General features: G+C 46.3%; 2 protein-coding genes across 11 annotated transcripts in view; one reads left to right on the top strand and one right to left on the bottom strand.

The window, feature by feature from the left end:
• LOC120373111 (maestro heat-like repeat-containing protein family member 1) overlaps positions 1 to 11,075 on the bottom strand; it is a 53,131-nt gene extending 42,056 nt beyond the window's left edge. For all 10 annotated transcript variants that reach the window (XR_005585393.1, XR_005585392.1, XR_005585394.1 and 7 more), the window contains exons 1-7: positions 10,983 to 11,075; positions 8,477 to 8,530; positions 7,756 to 7,830; positions 3,250 to 3,321; positions 1,830 to 1,883; positions 1,624 to 1,698; positions 1,144 to 1,251 (exon numbers count right to left, since the gene is read on the bottom strand). Coding sequence is in view for 4 of the 10 variants with exons in the window: in XM_039491007.1 (XP_039346941.1) it covers positions 1,144 to 1,251; positions 1,624 to 1,698; positions 1,830 to 1,883; positions 3,250 to 3,321; positions 7,756 to 7,830; positions 8,477 to 8,530; positions 10,983 to 11,001 (457 nt within the window). In the remaining 6 variants the exon portion in view is untranslated. The remainder of the gene's footprint in view (positions 1 to 1,143; positions 1,252 to 1,623; positions 1,699 to 1,829; positions 1,884 to 3,249; positions 3,322 to 7,755; positions 7,831 to 8,476; positions 8,531 to 10,982) is intronic.
• Positions 11,076 to 11,904: 829 nt separating this feature from the next.
• On the top strand, positions 11,905 to 20,177 carry LOC120373418 (paired amphipathic helix protein Sin3a-like). The gene is made up of 5 exons (XM_039491819.1): positions 11,905 to 12,179; positions 14,019 to 14,188; positions 17,898 to 17,990; positions 19,268 to 19,362; positions 19,955 to 20,177. The coding sequence occupies exons 1-5, from the start codon at positions 12,143 to 12,145 to the stop codon at positions 20,175 to 20,177; spliced, it is 618 nt and encodes a 205-aa protein (XP_039347753.1). The 5' UTR covers positions 11,905 to 12,142.
• Positions 20,178 to 23,952: the final 3,775 nt, after the last annotated feature.

Genomic DNA, 23,952 nt, shown 5'->3' with positions numbered 1-23,952 from the left:
CCCAAGACCGAGATCTTGGAGTCATTGTGGATACTTCTCCGTAAACATCCACTCAATGTGCAGCGGCAGTCAAAAGAGCTAACAGGATGTTGGGAATCATTAGGAAAGGGATAGACAATAAGACAGATAATATCCTATTGCCTCTATATAAATCCATGGTACACCCACATCTTGAATGCCATGTGCAGCCATGGTCACCCTATCTCAGAAAATATATATTAGAAATGGAAGAGATACAGAGAAGGGCAACAAAAATGATGAGCGGGATGGAGCAGCTTCCATACGAGGGGAGATTCAAAAGACTGGGACTGTTCATCTTAGACAAGAGACAACTAAGGGGAGGCATGATAGAGGTCTATAAAATCATGAATGGTGTGGAGAAAATGACTTGGGACGTGTTATTTACCCCTTGACATAACACATGAACCAGGGGTCAGCCAATGAAATGAATAGGCAGTGGGTTTAAAACAAACAAAGGGAAGTATTTCTTCACACAATGCACAATCAACCTGTGGAACTCATTGCCAGGGGATGTTGTGACGGCCAAAAGTATAATTGGGTTTAAAAAGAACTAGGTCAATTCAAGGAGGATAGGTCCATTAATGGCTATTGGCCAAGATGGTCAGGGATGCAATCTCATGCTCTGGGTGTCCCTAAACCTCTGATGGCCAGAAGTTGGAACTGGATGACAGGGGACAGATCCCTTGATAATTGCTCTGTTCTGTTCATTCCTCTGAAGCGCCTGGCATTGGCCACTGTCAGAAGACAGGGTACCGGGCTAGATGGAGCATTGGTCTGACCCAGCATGGCCATTCTTATGTTCTTATGAGGAGCCACTGGGGAGCTGAGCTGGCAGAGGGAGCTGCCTGGTGGGTCAGTTCCCCCTTTACTGGCACCCGAGCTGCCCGGTGGTGATTCCAGTGCTGCCCTATGGCAGCAGGGCTTTAGCCCAGCGTGGGGTGGCACGGAGGCTGGTGTGTAAGGTGGAACACAGGGCAGTGGCTTATGTGCATGTGCAGAGCAGGGCACAGAGCCTGGGTGGAGTCTCTTCTTGCCCTCTCAGCCCTGGGGTTTTGCTGTCACTGTGGCTGCTTTCCCCTCCCCCCCTTTATTCCTGGCACTCAATCCTGGGCATGGGCCTACCTGGATCATGAGGCTCAGCACAGAAAGTGCTGGAGTGGCTGCCCGCTCCTGCAGCCAGGGTTTGTGGTGCCAGGTCTTGTTTTTGGGCCACCTTCTGCTCCTCTGTGTCTGTGGATACAGGTGGGTTAATTTCCTGCAATTATGGTCACTGATAGAATGCCCTGGGGGCGACAGGGACATACAGCTGTGAGGGAACTGTCTGCACCTTATGGAACCCCTGGCGAGGGATTTCCACCAATCACTGCCCAGACGGTGTCATGTTACTTAACACTGAGATCGGGCATTTCCCCTTCTAGTCCCTTTACAAACATTACCCACACCTTCCAGACCCCAGTGGAGGTTGTGAGTCTTGTTAGCCCCATTATGAAGCTAGGGAAACTGAGGCACTGAATGATCCTGTGTGCACTGGGATGGAACTTTCTGATGGGACAGCAATAGATATGTGGTGATTTGTCACAGAGAAATGCTGTTGACTCCTACCTGGGACAGAAGAGTCAGTGGGGCCTGGCTGGCTGGAGTCCAGATTTGTCCTGTCCGTTTGGAAAGGTGTCCATCCTGTAATTCAGAAGGGCAGTGATGGGGTGAGGTGTCATGTGACTGGTTCTATGTCAGGGTAATAGGAATCAGAGGGGAACTGGGGTAAATCTGTATCGGGGGGGACGCTCCCAGGCAGAATTCCTACTCACCAATAGTGTGAGTAAGTCTTCGGTAGACACGGCCCAAAAGCCCCATATTGACTCCTAAGACAAGAACCAATGTAAACAGATCACAGGAATTTCTTTTCTACTGCACAGACCTCAGAACATTCACTAGGGTGACCAGACAGCAAATGTGAAAAATCAGGACAGGGGATGGGGGGTAATAGGAGCCTATACAAGAAAAAGACCCCAAAATCGGGACATCTGGTCACCCTAACATTCACATCTCACTCTTGGGAGGCCAAGCTAGCATTCTGGTGCCCGGTGCTCTGCATTGCCATGTGGAATGAGACCCAGGCTCAATTCTTTGTGCTGGTCTGCAGCTTCCAAGATGGCTGGAATTGCTCCAGGTGAGGGGAACCTCCATTTACATGGGGAGACTCTCTGCTTGACTAGGGGCTTTGAAGGGGATTCCATTGGGTTCCCCTCAGCCAGAAGGATGTAACTCATGAGCCGGAGAATCCCAAGGAGCCAGAGACATAGAGAGGCTCAGATGGAGGTAGATGCACAGAGCTGAAGCACTGAAATGTGGGATCCCCCTTCCTTGGGGATAAAACCTTTGTGGTATCTCTCCTTTTCCTTGGGATTCAGCAAGGCGGCTCTATCACCTAGAGTATTTGGTTCCATGAGGTATTTGAGCTTATGAGGTATGTTCTGACCAAGAAGTTACCTATTCTGGCCCACCTCACTGCACAGCCACCAAACCAGCAGTGCTTGAGACAGCATCTGAGCATGACTCACAAACCCATTTGTAATATACATATGAAAAACATGGGCATCTCAGTCATGACAAAAGCATTGGCGTCTGTTTCCAGGAATGGAATGCGTGTGGCTCAGTAGCACCCACAGTTCCAACCACAGCCATGGTCGCTTGACACATAGTCAACCAGTTACCGATCACAATGATTGTTGCACAAGCAGTCACTGCAACTGCTTGGATAATTGCTGCAACCGTGCACACGAGTTAATAAGCAGTTGTGTCCATCTTTCTGAATTCTGAGGCTAATGAGACATTTACTCTCAGAATAACAGTTGTGATTCTCTAATATAGCACCCCGTGTTAATATACCATTGTTCACCCAGAAGGATCCCATGGGAATTATACTGTTTGCACAAGCTAGAACTAAACACGATGTTGGTTTATGTGTCATTATATAATGCCTGCATCTGTAATTTTCACTCCATGCATCTGAAGAAGTGTTTTTTTACCCACGAAAGCTTATGCCTAAATAAATCTGTTCGTCTTTAAGGTGCCACCGGACTCCTCATTGTTTTTGTGGATACAGACTAACATGGCTACCCCCTGATACTAAACATTATGTTGATTCTGTAAAAGACATTGCAGATGAACAGCAACTTTGGCCTCGGAAAGGAATTCTGGCTTTGAATCAAGCCACTTTCTGCCTACCTGGACCAGAAGACTCTGTGTCAGGTGGGTTGCCATCTCTGGCTGACACTGAAGTCTCTTGCACTGCTGTGTCTGTCAATAGAAGAGAAGGGTTAAATTTCTCCATTAAAGGTCTCTGGTTGAACGCCTAGGGGAATGATGTGAATGACAGTGCTGAGGGGAGGGGAGTTTTCGGTACCCAAAGCAGCAGGTTCCAGTCCTCTTGTGACACTTCAATGAACCTGATTTCACTGAGTAACAAATACAGTCACACCTGGGTCACCAAAGAACTTTCTCAGTTACAGAGAACACCTGTGTGACCCAGAAAGGAGCGATTCTCTAAACAGAGGCAAAGCCTCCCCAGTTCTCCTTCTCACTGTCACAGGTTGGTGCCAACAATCACAGCCCCCGACTCCCACACAGTGCGCAATGGGGTCTCAGCACTGTAGGGGGTGAGGACTAGCTTGCAGCAAACACAGCTTGGAGGATTTAGAAATGTTGCACGTGCAGTGCCTGGGAAAGGAGAAATGCAGGGAGATGGAGACTCCAAGAGCCCTCCTCATTCAGGCTGTGCAGAGCACAAGGCCTGTGGAAAAGTCGAATGCCAGGCACAAGCAGAACCTCAGTAATGGGAAGGAGGGGGCTGACTCACTGGAGGGAGTTGGCAAAGGGCAGGTATAGCCTATAGGTACCGCCCTACCAAATTTACAGTCCATTCTGACCAATTTAATGGCCATAGGATTTGAACATTGATTTCAGGTTTTCAGATGTTTACCTCTGAAATGTCACAATGTTGTAGTGGGGGTTCTGCCCCAAAAGGGAGTTGTGGAGGAGTCGCAAAACTGTTGTAGGGGGGTTGTGAGATTGCCACCCTCACTTCTGCACTGCCTTCCGAGCAACAGGTGTATGTACCCGGAGTGGGGTCTGATCTCCCCCGTGAGGGCATCTGTGCAGGGGAAGTGCCAGTTCCCTCCCTCCCCAGCCCAGAGGGGACTAGCAGCTGGAGCCAGGGCCATGGTAGGAGCCTGCCCTTCCCCACCCCTCCAATAGCTAGATTTCATGGGGAAGGTCTGATTTCATGGTCCATGACTTTTTCATGGCTGTGAATTTGGCCTCCCTATGGGATGGTTTAGGTTAAGAAATAAGTAAAAAATAAGTTTGGGGGTCAAGTTAGCTTAAGTGTAGAAGAGTTTAGAAAACCAAAGTTGTTAGTGTGAGGAAAGTTAGCGATAAGTTGGAGATCCTGTTATGGGAAACTGAGAGTTATTAAGGACATGGCCTGGGGTTATGCTACAGTTAGGTTTTGGTTATAACTGGCTTAAGCAGGGTTTTTAATGAATCTTTTTGACAATTGTGACTGTTTTATTAAAATGTTATCTATACTAATAGTATGGGAAGGATATTGGTACAGATGTTAATGTAAACCACATGTAATGTAAAGAGTCAATAAGGAGGTAATGGAAATGTAAGTAGTAGTTGCACATTCAATAGTCTGAGAACAGCTTCTACTGGGAGTTGTTTTGTTAATTTGGTGAGCGCTTCAATTAACAACCCATGGTACTGTTCTGTCCCAGGGCTCTAAGGCTGTACTTATAGACTCATAGGCTTTAAGACCACATGGGACCATTATGATCATCTAGTCTGACCTCCTGCACAATGCAGGCCACAGAATCTCACCTATCCACTTTGATAACAGACCCCTAACCTAAGGTAATAATTGGAGATATACCTATCTCCTAGAACTGGAAGGGACCTTGAAAGGTCATCGAGTCCAGCCCCCTGCCTTCACTAGTAGGACCAATTTTTGGCCCAGATCCTTAAGTGGCCCCCTCAAGGATTGAACTCACAACCCTGGGTTTAGCAGGCCAATGCTCAAACCACTGAGCTATCCCTCCACCTATGTCTGAGTTACTGAAGTCCTCAAATTGTGGTTTGAAGACCTCAAGCTGCAGAGACTCCTCCAGCAAGTGACCCGTGCCCCATGCTGCAGAGGAAGGCAAAAAACCTCCAGGGCCTCTGCCAATCTGCCCTGGAGGAAAATTCCCTCCCAACCCCAAATATGGCGATCAGTTAAACTCTGAGCATGTGGGCAAGACTCACCAGCCAGCACCCAGGAAAGAATTCTCTGTAGTAACTCAGATCCCATCCCATCCCATTTTCCATTCCTCGGATCATCCTAGTAGCCCGTCTCTGAACCTGTTCCAGTTTGAATTCATCCTTCTTAAACATGGGAGACCAGAACTGCACACAGTATTCCAGATGAGGTCTCACCAGTGCCTTGTATAACGGTACTAACACCTCCTTATCTTTGCTGGAAATACCTCGCCTGATGCATCCTAAAACTGTATTCGCTTTTTTAACGGCCATATCACATTGGCAGCTCATAGTCATCCTGTGATCAACCAATACTCCGAGGTCCTTCTCCTCCTCTGTTACTTCCAATTCATGTGTCCCCAATTTATAACTAAAATTCTTGTTATTAATCCCTAAATGCATGACCTTGCACTTTTCACGATTAAATTTCATCCTAGTATTATTACTCCAGTTTAAAAGGTCATCCAGATCTTCCTGTAGGATATCCCGGTCCTTCTCTGTGTTAGCAATACCTCCCAGCTTTGTGTCATCTGCAAACTTGATTAGCACATTCCCACTTTTTGTGCCAAGGTCAGTAATAAAAAGATTAAATAAGATTGGTCCCAAAACTGATCCCTGAGGAACTCCACTAGTAACCTCCTTCCAGCCTGACAGTTCACCTTTCAGTAAGACCCGTTGTAATCTCCCCTTTAACCAGTTCCTTATCCACCTTTCAATTTTCATATTGATCCCCATCTTTTCCAATTTAACTTATAATTCCCCATGTGGAACCGTATCAAATGCCTTACTGAAATCGAGGTAAATTAGATCCACTGCGTTTCCTTTGTCTAAAAAATCTGTTACCTTCTCAAAGAAGGAGATCAAGTTGGTTTGGCATGATCTACCTTTTGTAAAACCATGTTGTATTTTGTCCCAATTACCATTGACCTCAAAGTCCTTAACTACTTTCTCCTTCAAAATTTTTCCCAAGACCTTAAATACTACAGATGTCAAACTAACAGGCCTATAGTTACTTGGATCACTTTTTTTCCCTTTCTTAAAAATAGAAACTATGTTAGCAATTCTCCAGTTGTATGGTACAACCTCTGAGTTTACTGATTCTTTAAAAATTCTTGCTAATGGGCTTGCAATTTCATGTGCCAGTTCCTTTAATATTCTTGGATGAAGATTATCTGGGCCCTCCAATTTTGTCCTATTAAACTGTTCGAGTTTGGCTTCTACCTCGCATGTGGTAATATCTACCTCCATATCCTCATTCCCATTTGTCATCCTACCATTATCCCTAAATTCCTCATTAGCCTCATTAGAGACTGAGGCAAAGTATTTATTTAGATATTGGACCATGCCTAGATTATCCTTAACCTCCATTCCATCCTCAGTGTTTAGCGGTCCCACTTCTTCTTTCTTTGTTTTCTTCTTATTTATATAGCTGTAGAACCTTTTACTATTGGTTTTAATTCCCTTTGCAAGGTCCAACTCTACATGGCTTTTGGCCTTTCTCACTTTATCCCTACATGTTCTGACCTCAATAAGGTAGCTTTCCTTGCTAATCCCTCCCATCTTCCACTCCTTGTAGGCTTTCTGCTTTTTTCTTAATCACCTCTCTGAGATGCTTGCTCATCCAGCTTGGTCTACAACTCCTGCCTATGATTTTTCCCCCTTTCTTGAGATGCAGGCTTCTGATAGTTTCTGCAACTTTGACTTGAAGTAATTCCAGGCCTCCTCCTCCTTTAGATCCACAAGTTCTTCAGTCCAATCCACTTCACTAACTAATTTCCTTAATTCTTTAAAGTTAGCCCTTTTGAAATAAAAAACCCTAGTCCCAGATCTATTTTTGTTTATCCTTCCATCTAGTTTGGACTGAATTAGCTCATGATCCCCTGAACCAAGGTTGTCCCCTACAACCATTTCTTCTACGAGGTCCTCACTACTCACCAAAACCAAATCTAAAATGGCATCCCCTCTTGTTGGTTCTTCAACTACTTGGTGAAGAAATCCATCAGCTATCACATCCAGAAAAATCTGAGCCCTATTATTATTACTAGCACTTGTCCTCCAGTCTATATCTGGGAAGTTAAAGTCTCCCATGATCACACAATTCCCATGACTTCACGCTGTTGTCAGTGCACTGATCTTGCATTGATCCACAATACAACAGTTATACACACACTCAGTGATGACAGTGTAGGTGGTAACTGCACACCTGTTTGCTTAACTAATCATTTTATTTTTGAATGATGTTTGATTTTATCATTCATAGTGTCACCTAAATACATTTTCTGTAACCGACCTAGATGCTTGAACCTGAGTTTTGTTGCAGCCTTATCTGTAACAACTTACTATGAATTGGAAACATTTCAACCTCAAGGTTACAGAAGCTTACGCAGGGAAAGGGGTGAATCTGGGGAGTCTGTACCCCTGTTTCCCACTTACCTGAAGCAGCAGGCTCAGATAGGGAAGGGCTGCAACACCCAGTGGCTGCCGTAGCCTCGTTCCCCTGGTCGGTGGCTGCGGATAAGTGCAAAGAGGAGGGGGTCATTTCTCCTTTCCTGGTCACAGGGGATGAGGTAGACAATACAGCTGTGTGGAGAACTAATGACACTGCAGCGCACCTCTGGAGAGGGACTGCCACCAGTCACATCCAAGAGCATTTATACTGCACACCCATCTCCAAGGCATTTGACAAACACCTCACCCCACAGGTAGGGAGCAGAGATAACATGGGCAGGGGCAATAGGGGGCTGGGGGGGGGGAAATTTGTGGCGAATCTGCCCCAAATTCTTTCCTAACCATCAGGATTCCATTAGAGGCCAGAACTTCCCCAGCTCTGCTTGTCCCCGCTACTGTAGTTAAGAAGAGATCTCCCTCAGGAGACAAGGAGAGTGCAGACAAGGCCGGGATGGCAGTGCTGCATTAGGGTCCCATCAGAGAATTCCCTGCCAGTCCAGAAGGGCTAGAAATATCTGGGGGTTTAAATAAAGCTAAAATGCTCCAATGAACCTTGGAGAAAACAAACCTCCTCCATCAGGAGACCCTGACTCCCCAAGCACATGGAGATTCCATGCAGATTCCCAGCAGTCCCCTGCAGGTAGCTCTGGAGAGGACAGCAATGGGGGGAGAGGAGGGTCCATTTCTGGGGAGAATTCCTACTCACCTCCAGACTGGACCAGCAGTCGGCGGAGGTAGCCATAAAGATCCATATCGGCTCCTAAGACAAGAACCAACATGAATGAGTCCCTGGGGCTTCCTTCCCATGACACAGACCCCACCATACTCACACATGCTTCTAGATGAGCCAAGGAGACCCAGACTTAGGTCTTTTTCTGCCTGCCTGGCTGGAGAGACAAGACTGCTATGAGGTGGCGAGACCTCAATATTGATGTAAATATTTTATGAATAGCATTATTATAACTTATGTTTATAATGTTAGGTCATTACAAACATGTTTGTGCCTTTACTGAACATTCAAATATACCTATAAGTATAATATCACCAGGATGTTTGAAAATATAAGAGTAGCCCAGTTTTTGTTAGCTAGGTTATGAAATGTTCACGCTAATCAAAGAAATTGCAGGAGGCTTCAGCTTTCTGTCATCCAGAAACAAGCAAATGTCCAGAAAATAACATATTCTTAACCATAAAACTGTTTATGTCCTGCAAGAGTATCTGTACAAACTTTCAAAGGCAGCTGTCCTCATTTTAATTTGCTTTAACTTTTATACTATTTTCTTTTTGTGCTCTATTTAAAATATGAGTTGATTATTGGCATTTGGTCTTTGTACAAAATATTTAATAGAAGTTTAATTGCTATAACAAACCACTTGTAACTCTAAGGAACTTGGGTCAAGAATCAAAGCACCCAAAAGAGTGTTTTATCTACACCAGAACACCCTCTCTTCTATAAACTGCCAGTTTAGTATAGATCTAATCCTTTATCTCAGTAAAACACATGTTATAAAGAAAAATGTTTTAGGAAAGATCTGGCCCTGTAGAAGGTGAGGATGTTATTTATGTTGGATATTCCAAAATGAATTTAGAGCTGGGTTGGGGGTGCGGGAGGAATAGCTCAATGGTTTGAGCTATTGGCCTGCTAAACCCAGCATTGTGAGGTCACTCCTTGAGGGGGCTACTTAGGGATCTGGGGCGAAAATCAAGACTTGGTCCTGCTAGTGAAAGCAGCAGCCTGGACTCAGTGACCATTCAGGGTCCCTTCCAGCTCTATGAGATAGGTATATCTCCATATATGTTAGAACAATAAATCTAGGCTGTAGAGTGCACTCTACCAGCCCCTCTTTGCAACCAAACCCTCTGCTTGGGTCCTTCAAACTTTAGAGAAAAATGTGTGTAGTTGAGAAAAAGTTTTGTAGAAAACCTTAGTTGATTTCTAAAATATTGAAATGGCAAACTATTTTGGAGGGCATATTTGCAAAGTATTTTAACTGAATGAAAAGCATCTAATGTGGTTTTCTAATATCATTGCTACAGGTGGTAAAATGCATTATGTACTAACATGAAATCAAATGACCTTGCTCAGCTGATTACCAATATAAGAAGACATTTAAGTCTAGACTATTTATTATATAAATGGGGAATTAATTCGTTACTAGCAGAGCTTCAGCCACTCCTTCTCCCAACTCAAAAACATAAGAAGAATCATCATCAACAATTGTTCTAAAGAATCAACAACTTCTTCAATCACTATTTAATCTAAAGACTTGCTAAGAATGGTTTGATTTTAAAAGACTGCTTCAAGAACTAAAAACCTTCACACAAAGAACAGGCATGTTTGGACTTTTTAAAAACAGAATTTCATTTCCTGCTGAACCCAAATGAAACTGAAGAAATATCTCAGAAAATGAACTGAATAAGAAGAGTTAAAAGACTAAATTCAAAGCTGTTTTGAGAATTTCCCCCACATAAAGAAAGGAAATAGAACTGTCAAGAAAGACTTACAGCCCTAACACATATACCCATTAACAAACTACCTACGCATAAGATGAAGAGGCTCCATGAATGTACGGAGCCAAGGAAAGGGCGAGAGAGGTGTGTTTTTCTAACATTACACGGAAATAGGGAAGAGAAGAGTATAAAAACTCTAAGTGAGAACTCTGCACATGCTCTGCGACCCTGCTCAAACTCAACTCATCCTCTCCCTCTCTACAAGCAAGCTGACACAGACAGAAGAGAGAAGCCTCGGGAAAAAACCAGCCCAAGGAAACCTCCCCAAAACTTCAGCATGTGTTGGTAAGAGAAGTTAATTATAACCCTGCCACAGGCTGCCTACCCCCTTGGTGACACAGGGCCTACCCCCTTTGTGACACAGGGCCACTGCTGACATCACAGAGGCAATGTGGGCTGGGGCTGTCTGGCTAGGGCCAAGGGATTAGAGTTATAAACTCTTGTAACAGTTTGGTTGTGATATAGAAATACTGTTGTAATTTAAGACAGCTCCTTAAATGGTTTCTTCTAACTCAGTAATTTTACTACTTTCTTCTATTTCCGAGGACTTAGTTAAAATTGCTTACTTTGCCCATCTAGATAAACAGTCTAGTTATTAACAGGATCCGCCTGCTCTTAACATTATTTTGCCCATCCATAAACAATCTTAGTATGTCTGACTCACAATCATTTTGGGAAATAAGACCTTGGTTTCAACTTACCAAAAGAAAAGTGCCCCATCAAAGGCAGGGCTGCTCACAAAGGTGTCATCTGTTAAAAGCGCTCCAGAGAGAAGCACACAGATGAGATTGAACAGAAACCAGCCCTTTCTCATTTGTGTTCTGTCTTTTGTTGGTTTGTTTAGTGTTTTCTTTTCTTTAATAATCAAATAGCCATGGTTACTCACAGAGATTCTTTTGCTTGGCTTTAATCCTGGTGTCCCCTAAGGTATGTCAAAGAGCCCCTGTTACTAAACTAGTGGAGTCACCCCCTGAATGGTCAGAAAAAGAGATAGGAAGAGCTAGCCTAGCATTGCTTGTTTCTCTAAACTACATATTTTTACTAAGTTTTGGGATAAAATTACTTGACATCCAACACAATTTAAAATGACCCCTTTCTACCCCACGCTGAGTTCACGGCAGCACGAACTGGTTTAAATCAGAGTGAGTCAAATCAATGATTTTCATTGTGATTTAAATCAGCAAGCAGAGGAAATCTTGATTTAAATCAGTGATTTTAACCTTGTTTTCCATTTTTGCTTTTTAGATATTTACCTAAAGAAAGGCTGATTGTCAGAGCTTGGTATAATTTTGTGCTTCTCTTTCCTACCCAGAGGATACGCTAGGAAAGGTCCCTCTCTCCTGTGCTGGGATGGTCGAGCCACAGAAGAATGTTGATGTCTCACATATAATTGCAGATGACAGTGAAGATGTGGATTCCTCTGCGAGTTCTATGTAAACAGGTGCGATATGCTCCAAAAATTGCTCCCAACTGTCTGAAAAGCAGAGCCCAGACAGCCGTGTGCTCCCTCCTCCAGCTCCCAGAGCACACTGAGCCACAGGCTGCCTACCCCTTGGTGACACAGGGCCTACCCTCTTTGTGACACAGGGCCACTGCTGACATCACAGAGGCAAGGTGGGCTGGGGCTGCCTGGCTAGGGCCCTTGGGCTTTGCATCCCCCAGGCTGGATTAAGGGAGCATTGCTCTTGGCTTTTGTTGGGAATTTTAATTCAAGGGAGCCCCGGGGCCTCCCCACAAACCCTGTCTGTATAATGTGTCATGACAAAAGGAGATTCGACCACAAAGTGCAAAATCATTCTGTGTCAGTCCACTCCAGTATCTTGCCTCTTGCAGCAGCAAAGGGGAAGGTGAAATCCCCACAATGCACCTGGCCAGCTTTGCTGTTCTCTGCCATAGGGGTAAAAAATTCCTTCCTTAGCCCTAAGCGACCATTGAATCCCTGAAGCATGAGATTGGACTGGGCATCTGTCTCAGCGTGAGGCGCTCCAATTGCTCGTCCAGCCACAGCTGCATTGGTGCCCTGGGCTGAGAATAAAAGGGCTGAGAAGATTCTTTCCGAAGGATACACACAGACACTAAATCTCATTCCTAAAGGCTGCAATGAAAGGCAGTCAGAGCGCAGGACCCGTGGGTATTTCTTGAGTCCCAACATGCTGGGGGCTGTGCAACCCAGGGGAGGGCAGCGAATCTCTTGCTTGGTTTATTTGATTTCCCATTGTCCTGAGTAGGCTCTTGTTTAAGGAGGAACTTGAAGGAAGAGAGGAAGGTTTGGGGCAGGAGCAGGGGAGAATAGTGTTAGTCTGAGGAGCAGCAAGGCAGGGGGTTGGCAAGGGAGAGCCAGGGAAGGACACAAAGGGAATGGCTGGGAGAGTGGCGGGGGGATGAGCCCGGAGAGTTAGATGGGGACGAAGTTTGCAATGACTCAACAAGGAGCTGCACTCGGGTGCTGAATGGAGCTGAGCGAATCAGTGACTTTTCAGTTTGGAGGCCAGACGGAGAAATACAAATATATATATATATATATAGGTTCGATTTGGCCTGAAACAAAATTGTTTGTGTTTTTCGTTTCAGGTTGTTTGAGGGTGTTTTTCAACCCTCACCCCTTTTTTCAAAGTTGCCTCAATTTCAGAATGAAAAGTGATCAATATTTTGCTGTGGAATAGTCCAAACAGACTGGCTGGACTTTTGAAAAAAAAACATTCCCTTTTTATGTGTGGCTGAAAGGATTTGCTGAATTCGCACGTGGTTTGGGTGGCCCTGAGAGATGCGTTTTTGGGGAATTTGCTAGCTCTCGTGTAGGACCTGCGAGGGAGCCAGGGGAGGGATCAGAATGGGCTGGTCTGACGGGTGAGATGATTTTACAGCGGTCTTTGAAGGGGAATGAGAGGAGATATGGGGGGAGGGCAGAGTTAATGGGGTGGGTGATCAAGGCCTGGAGCAGGTGGGCTGGAGAGGACGAGGGGGATTGTAGAGACATGGTAAAGGAAGGACTGTTCAGGAAGGACAGGCAGGGCAGAAAAGGTGGGGGAGTTGCAGTGTATGTAAGAGAGCAGCATGACGGCTCAGAGCTCTGGTATGAAACTGTAGAAAAAGCTGAGAGTCTTTGGATTAAGTTTAGAAGTGTGAGCAACAAGGGTGATGTTGTGGTGAGGGTCTGCCATAGCTGGTGAAACAGGAGACCTGGGTTCTAATCTGAGCTCTGCTACTTAGTTACTATGTGACCTCAGGCAAGTTGCTTCCTTGATCTCTGTTTTACATTCTTCAAGGCGGGGACTATTTGGTTATGTGTCTGAATGGTGCCAAGCACAGAGGGGTCCCAGATATAGTTGGGACCTCTGGGTGCTACTGAAATACAAGTTAATAATAATGTGCAATGGGTAGATTTCATAAGAGCCTTAGGACATATCTGCATTCATATCTTTTTGGTGAGGTCTCTGCTGTAATGGTGTGCATAATGTTGTTTTGGTAGCAAGAACCTCTTTAGTTCTGAGAATTTTATCACCTCTGCCCTCCTCCATGAGGCCTCTGACGGGTTACAGATCTGGCATTAATTTGAAAAGCTCTTTTAAAGTCTTACAATGTTGTCCCTCATTTTATAGACCATTCTGGTAATTCATCAATTTGTCTGAGACCTTCAACATGTGGCCCTTTTGCTCCCAGAACTCATAGTGGGCCTGTAGGAACTGCCTTTGAGGGGTGTTACAATGTAGTTCATGTTGCACCTTCTCTTCCTCTAGTGGATATTGAGGTGGAGGATTACTACCCAGCTTTCCTGGATATGGCGCTGAACCTGCTAGATGGCCATATGGATTCATCCCAGCATGAGGACTCCCTGTGTGAGATGTTCACCATTCATGCCTACATCGCCTTTACCGTGGACAAGCTGATCCAGAGCATTGTTAGACAGGTGACTTGCAGCATACTGCCAGGGGAAGGGAAGGGTGGTGTCCAGGTGAGAAAGAGGAAGTAGCTGATGCTTTCCCACAAAAGAGCTCTCCCCAAGGTTTAAAGGAAGCTTGGGACTATTGAATGTATTTGCGTGATGTATTTCAGAGTGGAGGAGAGAACAGCAGGGGTTTCCTCCTGTGTCTCTAACATATTTCTGGAGATGGGGGAGGATACGTGTTAGTGTATTTAAGTGATGAGGCTCAACAAGGAGTGTACAGATATTTAGGTTACCCAGCTACCTGTGATGCTTTGTCTTCCCTCTTCTGCTTCTTCAAAGGTACATGTATCTGGCATAACAACACTTCCCCAGTAATTGCTACATTAAGTGTGCTTAACAATATTTAAAATGCCCGGTTTTGAAGATTTGTAAACCTTTTATAAAAAGCAAAAAGATTGACTATTCAGATAGATAGAATTTTGTTTAAAATACACGTCTGTCTTGAGGGCAGGAATAACATGAGCCCAGAGGATTTTTTTCAGACTGTAGCATGTGCCTGAAATCATAAGAACGGCCATACTGGGTCAGACCAAAGGTCCATCTATCCCAGTATCCTGTCTTCCAACAGTGGCCAATGCCAGGTGCTTCAGAGGGAATGAACAAAACCAGGTCCTCATCAAGTGATCCAATAATCAGGGGGATTATAGTAAAGCTCCTCATTCAGAAAGATAGTGCCGCTAGCACTGTGTTGTAATAAGTGGTCCACCTAGTGTGTGACTGTAGTAGACTCCTTGGGTAAGTTCAAGCCTCATTCTTAAGGCAGGTTTCAGAGGAGTAGCCTTCTATATCAGTAAAAACAACTAGGAGTCCTTGTGGCATTTTAGAGACTAACAGATTTATTTGGGCATAAGCTTTCTTGGGCTATAACCCACTTCATCAGATGCATGGAGTGGAAACTACAGTAAGCAGGTGTAAATATACATCACATGAAAAGACAAGAGTTGCCTGACCAAGTTCAGACTGTCCTCAGCTATCCAAGAGGTGCCTAGTATCAGATGGGCCCACATTTGAAGTGTTCTCTTGCTCTTAGAAAACCTGAAGCATTTGTAAACACAAGAACCCAAACTGTCAGGACTCCTGGAAAAGGTTCTGTATTTCTTTTGAATAACAACTTCCTTCTGGATTTCACACATGCTGGCTGGCTCTTGAAGCTGGTATATTGGGTGATTTCAGCTGCTAGTTGTCACTTGAACTCTGTAAGCCCAAATGTCAACTCTCACATGCTGGCTATCTCGATGATCCCATTTCTATGGAGAATTGTTAAGGACAAATTAGAGTATGAAGACAGGGCTAAAAACAAGTTCTTAATTTCAGTCTTGACAGGAAATTGGCAGCCAGCCGGCTCTTTAATTATATTCCCAAATTTAAATAATCATTAGAATTTGATTTAATTATTTTTAATTTCCCTTCCACAAACAACCAACTAATCAGCCTTTGGATTTGATGTAGCAATTTCATGGCAAGAGAACTGCCTAACAAGCCTTTCCCACATACCTCGATGGTCTAAATCTTTGCCACCTGTCAGGCATTTCCTTCATAATGCTCACTTAACGGTTATTAATCCGTAGTTACTTTATATGTGTAACTGTACTTTGCCAGCATCATTATTTTAAAGGACACAATGTTTTCCAATGAGTGTAGTAGTAATTCACAATAGAAGAGGCTACTATGTTCGTAACCTAAATAATTGTTTTTTAGTTTTAATACGTAGATGGCTAGAATTTTTTTGCTGCGGTTTGACCAGACAGAGGTTTGAAGCAGGAATTTTTAAGGGCATGTTCATTTCTAATCTGCATTGATGGACATATTCTTTAGCTGGTTCCGAGACTTGCATGGTGCATAGTGGAGAAGAACTGGAAATCTGACTAATTCTGCCACAGCGTGTATGTATGCAGGGGAGATAAAATAGTTTCCGTCTCATCAATTATAGCTTTTGACATAAGTGTTTGCATGCAAACATGCAAGTCTAGAAGTGCAAGCAAATGATGAAGGCTCAGCCGTGCTTGTTTTGATTAGTATCAAACTCTGCTTGATGCCACATGGAGAAGTTTATTTTGGAGATTTCCTTAGTGTTCTGTTTTGTCTACAGCCTGACTGCAGAAGGCAGGTTGTCCACATTGCACACTAGTGCAAAGCCCTCTGACTGATGGGTTGGGGAAAGGGGGCTACAGCAGTATACAGTGCACCGAGTCCAGAGGCATTTAAAACCCTCTTCCCTAACTCCTCTTCTCCGTGTCCTTCCTGCTCCCAGCTTCAGCACATAGTGAGCGATGAGATCTCTGTGCAGGTGACAGACAGAGAATAGCAATGGAGCTACCGGAGGCCTGCTGTCCTCACAGTCATCTCGGGCCTTTGGGGAGGCCACGTGCCAGCGCAAAGCCGAGCAGCTCATGTCAGATGAGAATTTGTTTCGAGGCAAGAACCATATCTGCCTGCACTGATGCTTGGAGGAGGTCTCCTGGAGGAGCTTGCTGAGCGAGGAGGGGAAGTACGAAGGCTTGCTGAGAAAGGAGAATGGGCTCAGCTTTTCATTTTATGTGACTATCCAAATATGCCAAGGACCTCTGGACACCTGTGTGCTCCCCAGCTGTCCTAGAGCTTGACAGGGTGACCTGATTGTGCATTCTAGCCTGGCGGAGCTGCCGAGGACCTGCTCTGTGACCGTTGGCCTTAATATAGCCCTGGGCGGGGCTTGCATAAATCCAGAAAGGAACTGTAGAAACAACAGAAAAAACAGATAAATATTTCTAGAAAGAGCTCCTCGGAAATGGGACATTTGCAAAGAAGATGGAAAAATACGTATCCTGAAGTAAAGCTGGGATTTCTCCCTGTATTTCTCAGTGTCCCAAAGCCAGAGTAATAATGTATTGATTGATTGCCTTTTAATCTCTCTCTCTCCCTCCCTACCCTGGGGCGGGTCACTGAAGTTTTCCACCTTTTTCTCCATCTCAGCCATTGTAGATTGTAATGGTTTCTTCTTAATATTTGTCACCTATGCATTAAATAAACCTGACTCACAGTTCAAATCAAATTCATATTTCTTGTCACTGTGAAATCAGAAGTGGCCGGGCCCATCTTTAACTAGTGAAATTCATTGATAATGGGTTTGATATTTATTAGGGTGTCTCTGTGTTCCCATTGAGAGTCTCAAAATAAGCAGGGAAGCAAAGAATTGAAACTGCACAGACTGATCACAAAGCAGCATGCTGCTAAAAGGGATCCAGCTCCTTGCTTTGCCTTTAGAAACATCCCAATTTTGAGCAAACTTTGTGGGTAACAGAGAGATTTTGTCTGATCGTTAATAAAAGACTGACTGTTCACTGCAGCAGTTCATGCTTTTTTCTTCCACCTCTCTTCAGCAAGTCATGGTTCTCTATCCAGGAATTCTCTTCTGTCCATATAAGTAGAATAATTGCTTCATCTTTTTACCCTGTGTTAGATTAGCTCCTTAGTGATCTAGAACTTTCCACTCATTGTCAAAACTCCTTCTGTGTTCAGATTGTGTAACTGGGGCCAGTATCCCCCCGTTGTTCCCAGCAAAGTGGAAGTCACAGGATTATACTGGATAGTTGCATGAAGTTCATTGGATTGTCCTCTTTTCCCTGGTGGAAAGGGATTTATTTTTCTGAATCATTTGTTACTAAGTCCCCTTCCGCATTCTGCTTTGTAGCTGATGTTCATTCAGAGCAGAGGCCGGGTCCAATTAACCATCGAGCTGCTGGACACCGAAGAGGAGAACTCAGATGACCCTGTAGAGGCAGAGGTAAGAGCCAATTGTCCTCGGGAGTTCAGCTGCAGCTATTAAGGATGTAAAGTTTAAACGGGGGTATAACTGGTGTGATGGAGCAAGGCCAGATGGCTACAGGAAAGTACTGAGGAACAGGTATGTTAGCCCCAGGCTAAGCAAATCCCTAGTACCATGGGAACCAAAATGGCAGTTGCTCCAGGGTAATCAAGGCACCTGGGGCCAATTAAGAACTTTCTAGAAGGCACCGGAGAGAGCTACATTGATTGGAGCACCTGCAGCCAATCAGGGCAGGTTAATCAAGGCACCTGGGGCCAATTAAGAACTTTCTAGAAGGCACTGGAGAGAGCTACATTGATTGGAGCACCTGCAGCCAATCAGGGCAGGTTAATCAAGGCACCTGGGGCCAATTAAGAACTTTCTAGAAGGCACTGGAGAGAGCTACATTGATTGGAGCACCTGCAGCCAATCAGGGTAGGCTAATCAGGGCACCTGGTATAAAAAGGGGAGCTCTCTCCAGTCAAGGGAGGAGGAGCCAGAGGAAGGAAGTGTGTATGAGGAGCTGGGAGCCAGAGACACAGGGAACTAAGAATTGAGAGGGTGTACTACTGGAGGATTGAGGAAACACCATACAATCAAGCAGTATCAGACACCAGGAGGATCCTATGGTGAGGATAAAGAAGGTGTTTGAAGGAGGCTATGGGGAAGTAGCCCAGGGAGCTGTAGCGGTCAAGCAGCGGTTACAAGTAGCACTATAGAGACTGTTGCAATTCACAGGACCCTGGGCTGGAACCCGAAGTAGAGGGCGGGCCCGGGTTCTCCCCAAGCCTCGCTACTCCTAATCAGACAAAGGAGGAGTTGATCCAGACTGTGGGTTTCATCCAAGGGGAAGACCACTGAGGGGAGGAAATCCACCAATAAGCGCAGGACCTACTAGAGGAGAGGAGGAACTTTGCCACACTGGATGAAGATGGCAGAGCTGTCAGTGTTTCAGATGCTGTAGTTTATGAGCTGCTTCTAGTCCTACAGGGCACATTCATTATGTGACACAGTACACTCAATTAATTGGGTTGAACAAGCCTTGTTGGCATCTCATTAACAATTTCAAAAACCAGACAGTACAGGTGCATGTCCGTCCATGGGGGGAGAGTGAGTGGGACCTGTGTGAAATATATGGAGTCTCCAAAGATTGCTTTTCTTTCATCCACTTTCAACCAAACCCCTTCAGAGTTGGGTTTGAATTGTTTGATGTGGCAGATGTTGGTTAACCCCTTGTGTTCTGTGCCTAATTTCAGCATTGGTCAGACTACGTAGAGCAGTACGTCAACTCTGATTCTACCTCTCCCGAACTTCGGGAACACCTGGCCCAGAAGCCGGTTTTCCTGACAAGGTGAGTGAACAAGCTGTGGCTGTGAAAAGTGACACACAGACCACAAGTACCTATGTCAGCAGAGGGAGAAAATCTTACTCCATCACAGTGTTGGCTGTTGCAGTTTCTTGTTTGTTTTTAGTACTCTGCCACTTTAGAAGACATTAACCTGGGAGTAGCATATAGACACACAGTGCTGCTGTTTATTCCAAGAGCCCACTCTGGGCTCCTGCTCTCCAGTGACTGAGAGAAGGCATAGGCCACAGGCAGCAGGGAGGTCAGAGGTTTGGGGAGTCACCAGCCCCAGTTTTTGGCAATCCTGCCTTTACTTATAGAAGCCGTTTAGGTGAGTGTGGAAGGTGCTGAGTCAGTGCTTTTCACTAGCAGGGAGTTGGTTGCAAAATAGCTGTGAAAGGCCCTCACTCTCTGTAAACAGCTGAGATCAGTGGGTTGGCTTATGGTAGGCACATGAGCCTAAAGGACTTTAATTTGTGACCATTCCACTCTGAGCAATACTTTGGGTTCCGAAGGGCTGGCCTGGAGCCACCAGATACATCCAGCCTAGTGGACAAAGGATGAGCACTAATCCCAACAGGGATTTTCTGGTTTACAGGAACCTGAGGCGGATCCGTAAGTGTTGGCGTGGTCGGGAGCATCAGGAGAAGGAAGGGAAGGAGGGAAACAGTAAGAAGTCCATGGAGAATGTGGAGAGCTTGGACACGCTGGAGTGTAAATTCAAACTGAACTCCTATAAGATGGTGTACGTGATCAAATCGGAGGATTACATGTACAGGAGGACCGCTCTGCTGCGTGCTCAGCAGGTAGGAGTTGAGTGAAAGGAATGGGATGAGCAACTGGTGTTTCCCTGAACCTCTTGCTCCCGAAGGGCGTCTAGGGAGAGTCAGAGAACGTGTCCGGGGTGGGGGGGGCGTTGTTCTCCTGTAACATTTAACACTCTTCATATTGCTTTGAGGATGGGACACAACACGGTTTTGTCCACTGGATGCTGTAAACTTCCTCTGAATGCTCCTGAGATGTAACCCTTCCTTTCCTCCCCCTCCATTTCCCAAACTCTCCTGTTAGAGTAGGTAGCTGTTAGCATCCTTTTACTCGTCGGTTTCTTGCCTAGGGGCACCTCACATTGGTTGCTAACCCCCTTGTCAGGGTGGGCCTAAAAAGGGGGATAGCAAAGAACTGAAATGCTGACACGTGTTCTGACATTGCCCTCCAAGCTCATCTCATCAAGGAGCTGTGCCTTGTCCCTGCAGTCACTGAGAGTGGGAGTCTAGGGTTGCTCCCGGGCAGCGGAGCACTGCAAACGAATATACCAGCTGGTTGAAAGCGCCGGGTCTGTGACTAGGATAGCTGCAGTGATGTCATAATTACAGAAAGGTCCAGGGTGGATAACAATTGGAAGACTTTTTAAAAAAATTAAATAAAACTCTTTAAAAAAATTTTTTTGTTACTGTGACAGTGGAAGCACCCTTGGCGCCTTCCCCCTGCCACGGCCCCAGTCTTGGTTGTATGGGCCCTAGCCCTTTCTTCTGGGCTGGCCCGGGCCTTGGGAGCTCTATGAGGGCACACTCTCAGTAGGTGTCCCTGCTCCCCACAAGCCCAACAAGTTTGGAGGCCCCCTGTTAACTTCACAGGGGGCACTTGAGTCTTGTCTGGGTGAGGCCTCTCTGCCCCAGCCCAGTAGGGGCACACCCTTCTCCAGTGTCCCCGTCACCCACAGGCGAAACAGTCTTTAGGCCCCGGCACTGGCCTCCAGCCCAAGGTGCCTGGCCCCTGTTGAAGTCCATGTGCCCGCCCCCGCAGCAGCTGAAGCAGCCCTGCTTGCTGCTCGGCGAGCCGGGCCACACCGGCTCTCCAATAATAGTCCACAGTCCTTGCCCTGGCCCCTTGTATCGGAGCGGACCGCTATGCCCGCATTCTCCACCACGTGTAGACGGGTCGGACTCACCCCTGCGGCGCCTCCTGCTGGTGACTCCGGGAATTAGCTCTATTCCAGCGCTGGAGCGCTGTCTGCAGGCTGGTGATCCACCTGTCCTCAGGCCCCCGTGTCCCTCCCTGGACCCGGTGCCCTTTTACATGGGGTGCTGCCCCCTAGCAGTAACCCCATTCTCTTAGGGTCTCCCCTCCTCAGGGAACCCTCACCCTCTATCCCCACCATGCCTCAGTATTGGCTACTGCCAGTCATTGTCTAGCCCCACACTTTGGGGCAGACTGCAGTATCAGCCTACTCATCACAGGCAAAGGGGTTTGGACCTGCTGCCTTGGCCTATCCCTGGGCTGCCCTCTGCAACCCCTACTACCTGTTGGCCCACTGCTAGGCCACAGCCTGGGGCTTTCTAGGCTGGAGCTCCCCAGCTCCTCAGCCTTTCCCCAGCCCTGCTTCACCCTAGGTACCTTGTCTCAGTTCCCTGCAGCCAGGCCCAGCTCCCTCTAGAAACTAGAGAGAGACTGTCTTGGCTTCTAGCTTCCCTGGCCTTCTTATAAGGCCCTTGGCTCAGTTTGGGGCATGGCCCCAGCTGCAGCCACTTCCCCAATCAGCCCAGCCTAGAGCAGCAGCTCTCAAGCCCTGCCAGGCTGCTTTTAAACCCCTCAGGGCAGGAGCAGGGTCCACCCTGCTACAGTTACTTATAAGTTTTTCTTTTTAAAAAATGAGCCAGTTTAAAATGAAATCAGAATTTAATACAAAATATGTTGAGGCCTAAACTTAGAAGATTATAATAAGACATTTAAATAACAAATATGCAAATCCATGACCCTGTCTTAAAGAAAAAACAACAACAACAACAAAAACCCACTTTGAATTAAAGGCTTCTTTTCTATGTAAAGAAAGAGTCAGGGAAAGCATCTAACTTTTGAGGTCAAGTTTCAAAAATATGGTACAGTTGGCTAGCCTAGGTAATTTAAGAAATTGTCTTCTTTTCAAGAGACATAGGCAGGACTAGAAATTTAAGCCCCTGTTACTTTCACTTAGGCATATTTGAAAATTTTCCCAGACCAACCTGAAATAATCAGTTTAATTCACTGACTACAGTCAATCCTTCTATTTAATAAATTATTTAATTGTCAATGTGAAGCATCTTTTGATAAGAGAAGTTTGTGTCTAAAACATTTAAGGTTGTCTTGTCTAATACAAATACATTTTATATCCTGTTTTGTTTGTTTAAATTCCAATTACCATTCTAATGCAGATTGACACAAAATCTGAGCAAAAAGTTAATTATCTATGTAAGCAGAGTCAGGATGAGCTCTACCCTGACGTCTGGTGGTAAATTATGGGGAGTGCAGAAAGAAGTTTCATGTATTCGCATTGGTATTTCAATTATTTGCATTGGCACTCCCACTCCCATTAGCATAGCCCACAGCAACCTGGGATGGCTATTTTCACCGCTGTGGGATCCCCACTTTCTTTGTTATTGGGGCAGGAGGAATGAAATGTTGTCACCCTGATTGCGTAAATGGGGAACTACAAAATTGTCTTGTGATGGGGGGTTTCATTGTCAGCTGGATAGCGCTTGCTAGATGGGGCACATGGGTTCCAAACCCATTGTAAAGAGAGAGGCTGGGGACAGATGTCTACTTGGTGGTGCAGGCTCCTTGTGTGAGCCAGAAGCACCAGTTCCACCTATGCCTCTCTCCACTGTGGAATGTCAGAGTTAATTTTTTGATTCCCTTAAGAATCGAGATACCAGTTACTGAGCTGAACTCATGGGCACTGGGTTCCCCTACTATGAGCTGGAATCACTAAGAGCTGAAATCACTGAAGAGCTGGACTTGCTGAGCTGGGAGCACTGAGTACTGTGCTAACGAGTGGGGAAGCCTGAAGCCATACTGTGGAGCAGAGCAGCTGGCAGAGTGGAGTGGAGCAGTTTGTGCAGCCACTGGGTGAGTGGAGCCAAGCAGCTCGTGAGGACGGCTGGAGTGGCTCACAGGACAGCTGGTGGACCAGAGCAGCTGGCAGAGCGGAGCAGCCCACAGAGCAAGCGGAGCTGAGCTGTTTGCGGAGATGACTAGTGGAAGCAGAACCCCATGAAGAGGCAGGGCAGTTGGCCCCGAAACCACGTAAGGTGCCCCTTTCTACCCAGGCTGGGGAGGGGGACCTCTGCAGAGAGACTCTTGAGCTCTGGGGCTGCACTGACCCGGGACAGAGACTTTTGGATTGTGGGACTTTTGGGACTGTGGGTGATTTGGGGGCAGGGGCGGCTCTAGCGTTTTGGCCGCCCCAAGCAGTCATACGCGGGAGGCGCCCCGGAGCCGCGGGAGCAGCGGACCTCCCGTGGGCATGACTGCGGAGGGTCCGCTGGTCCCGCGTGGCTCGGCTGTACCCCCCGCGGCTGCGGACGGTTCGCGGACGCGGCGGACGCGGCGACTCCGCTTGAGCTGCCGCAGTCATGCCTGCGGGAGGTCCAGCCGAGCCACGGGACGAGCGCCCCCTCCGCAGTCATGCCTGCGGCAGGTCCGGTCATCCCGGGGCTCCGGTGGACCTCCCGCAGGCATGACTGCGGCAGGTCCGCCGGCCCAGCCTGCCGCCCCCCCTCGGCCGCAGGGGACGCCCCCTAGATTTGGCCGCCCTAGGCACCAGCTTGTTTTGCTGGTGCC

This window comes from Mauremys reevesii, linkage group 10, assembly GCF_016161935.1.
Source record: "Mauremys reevesii isolate NIE-2019 linkage group 10, ASM1616193v1, whole genome shotgun sequence".
NCBI classification, from domain to species: domain Eukaryota; kingdom Metazoa; phylum Chordata; order Testudines; family Geoemydidae; genus Mauremys; species Mauremys reevesii.
The sequence above is the reverse complement of the archived record's forward strand: the minus strand, read 5'-3'. Positions and strand labels throughout refer to the sequence as shown.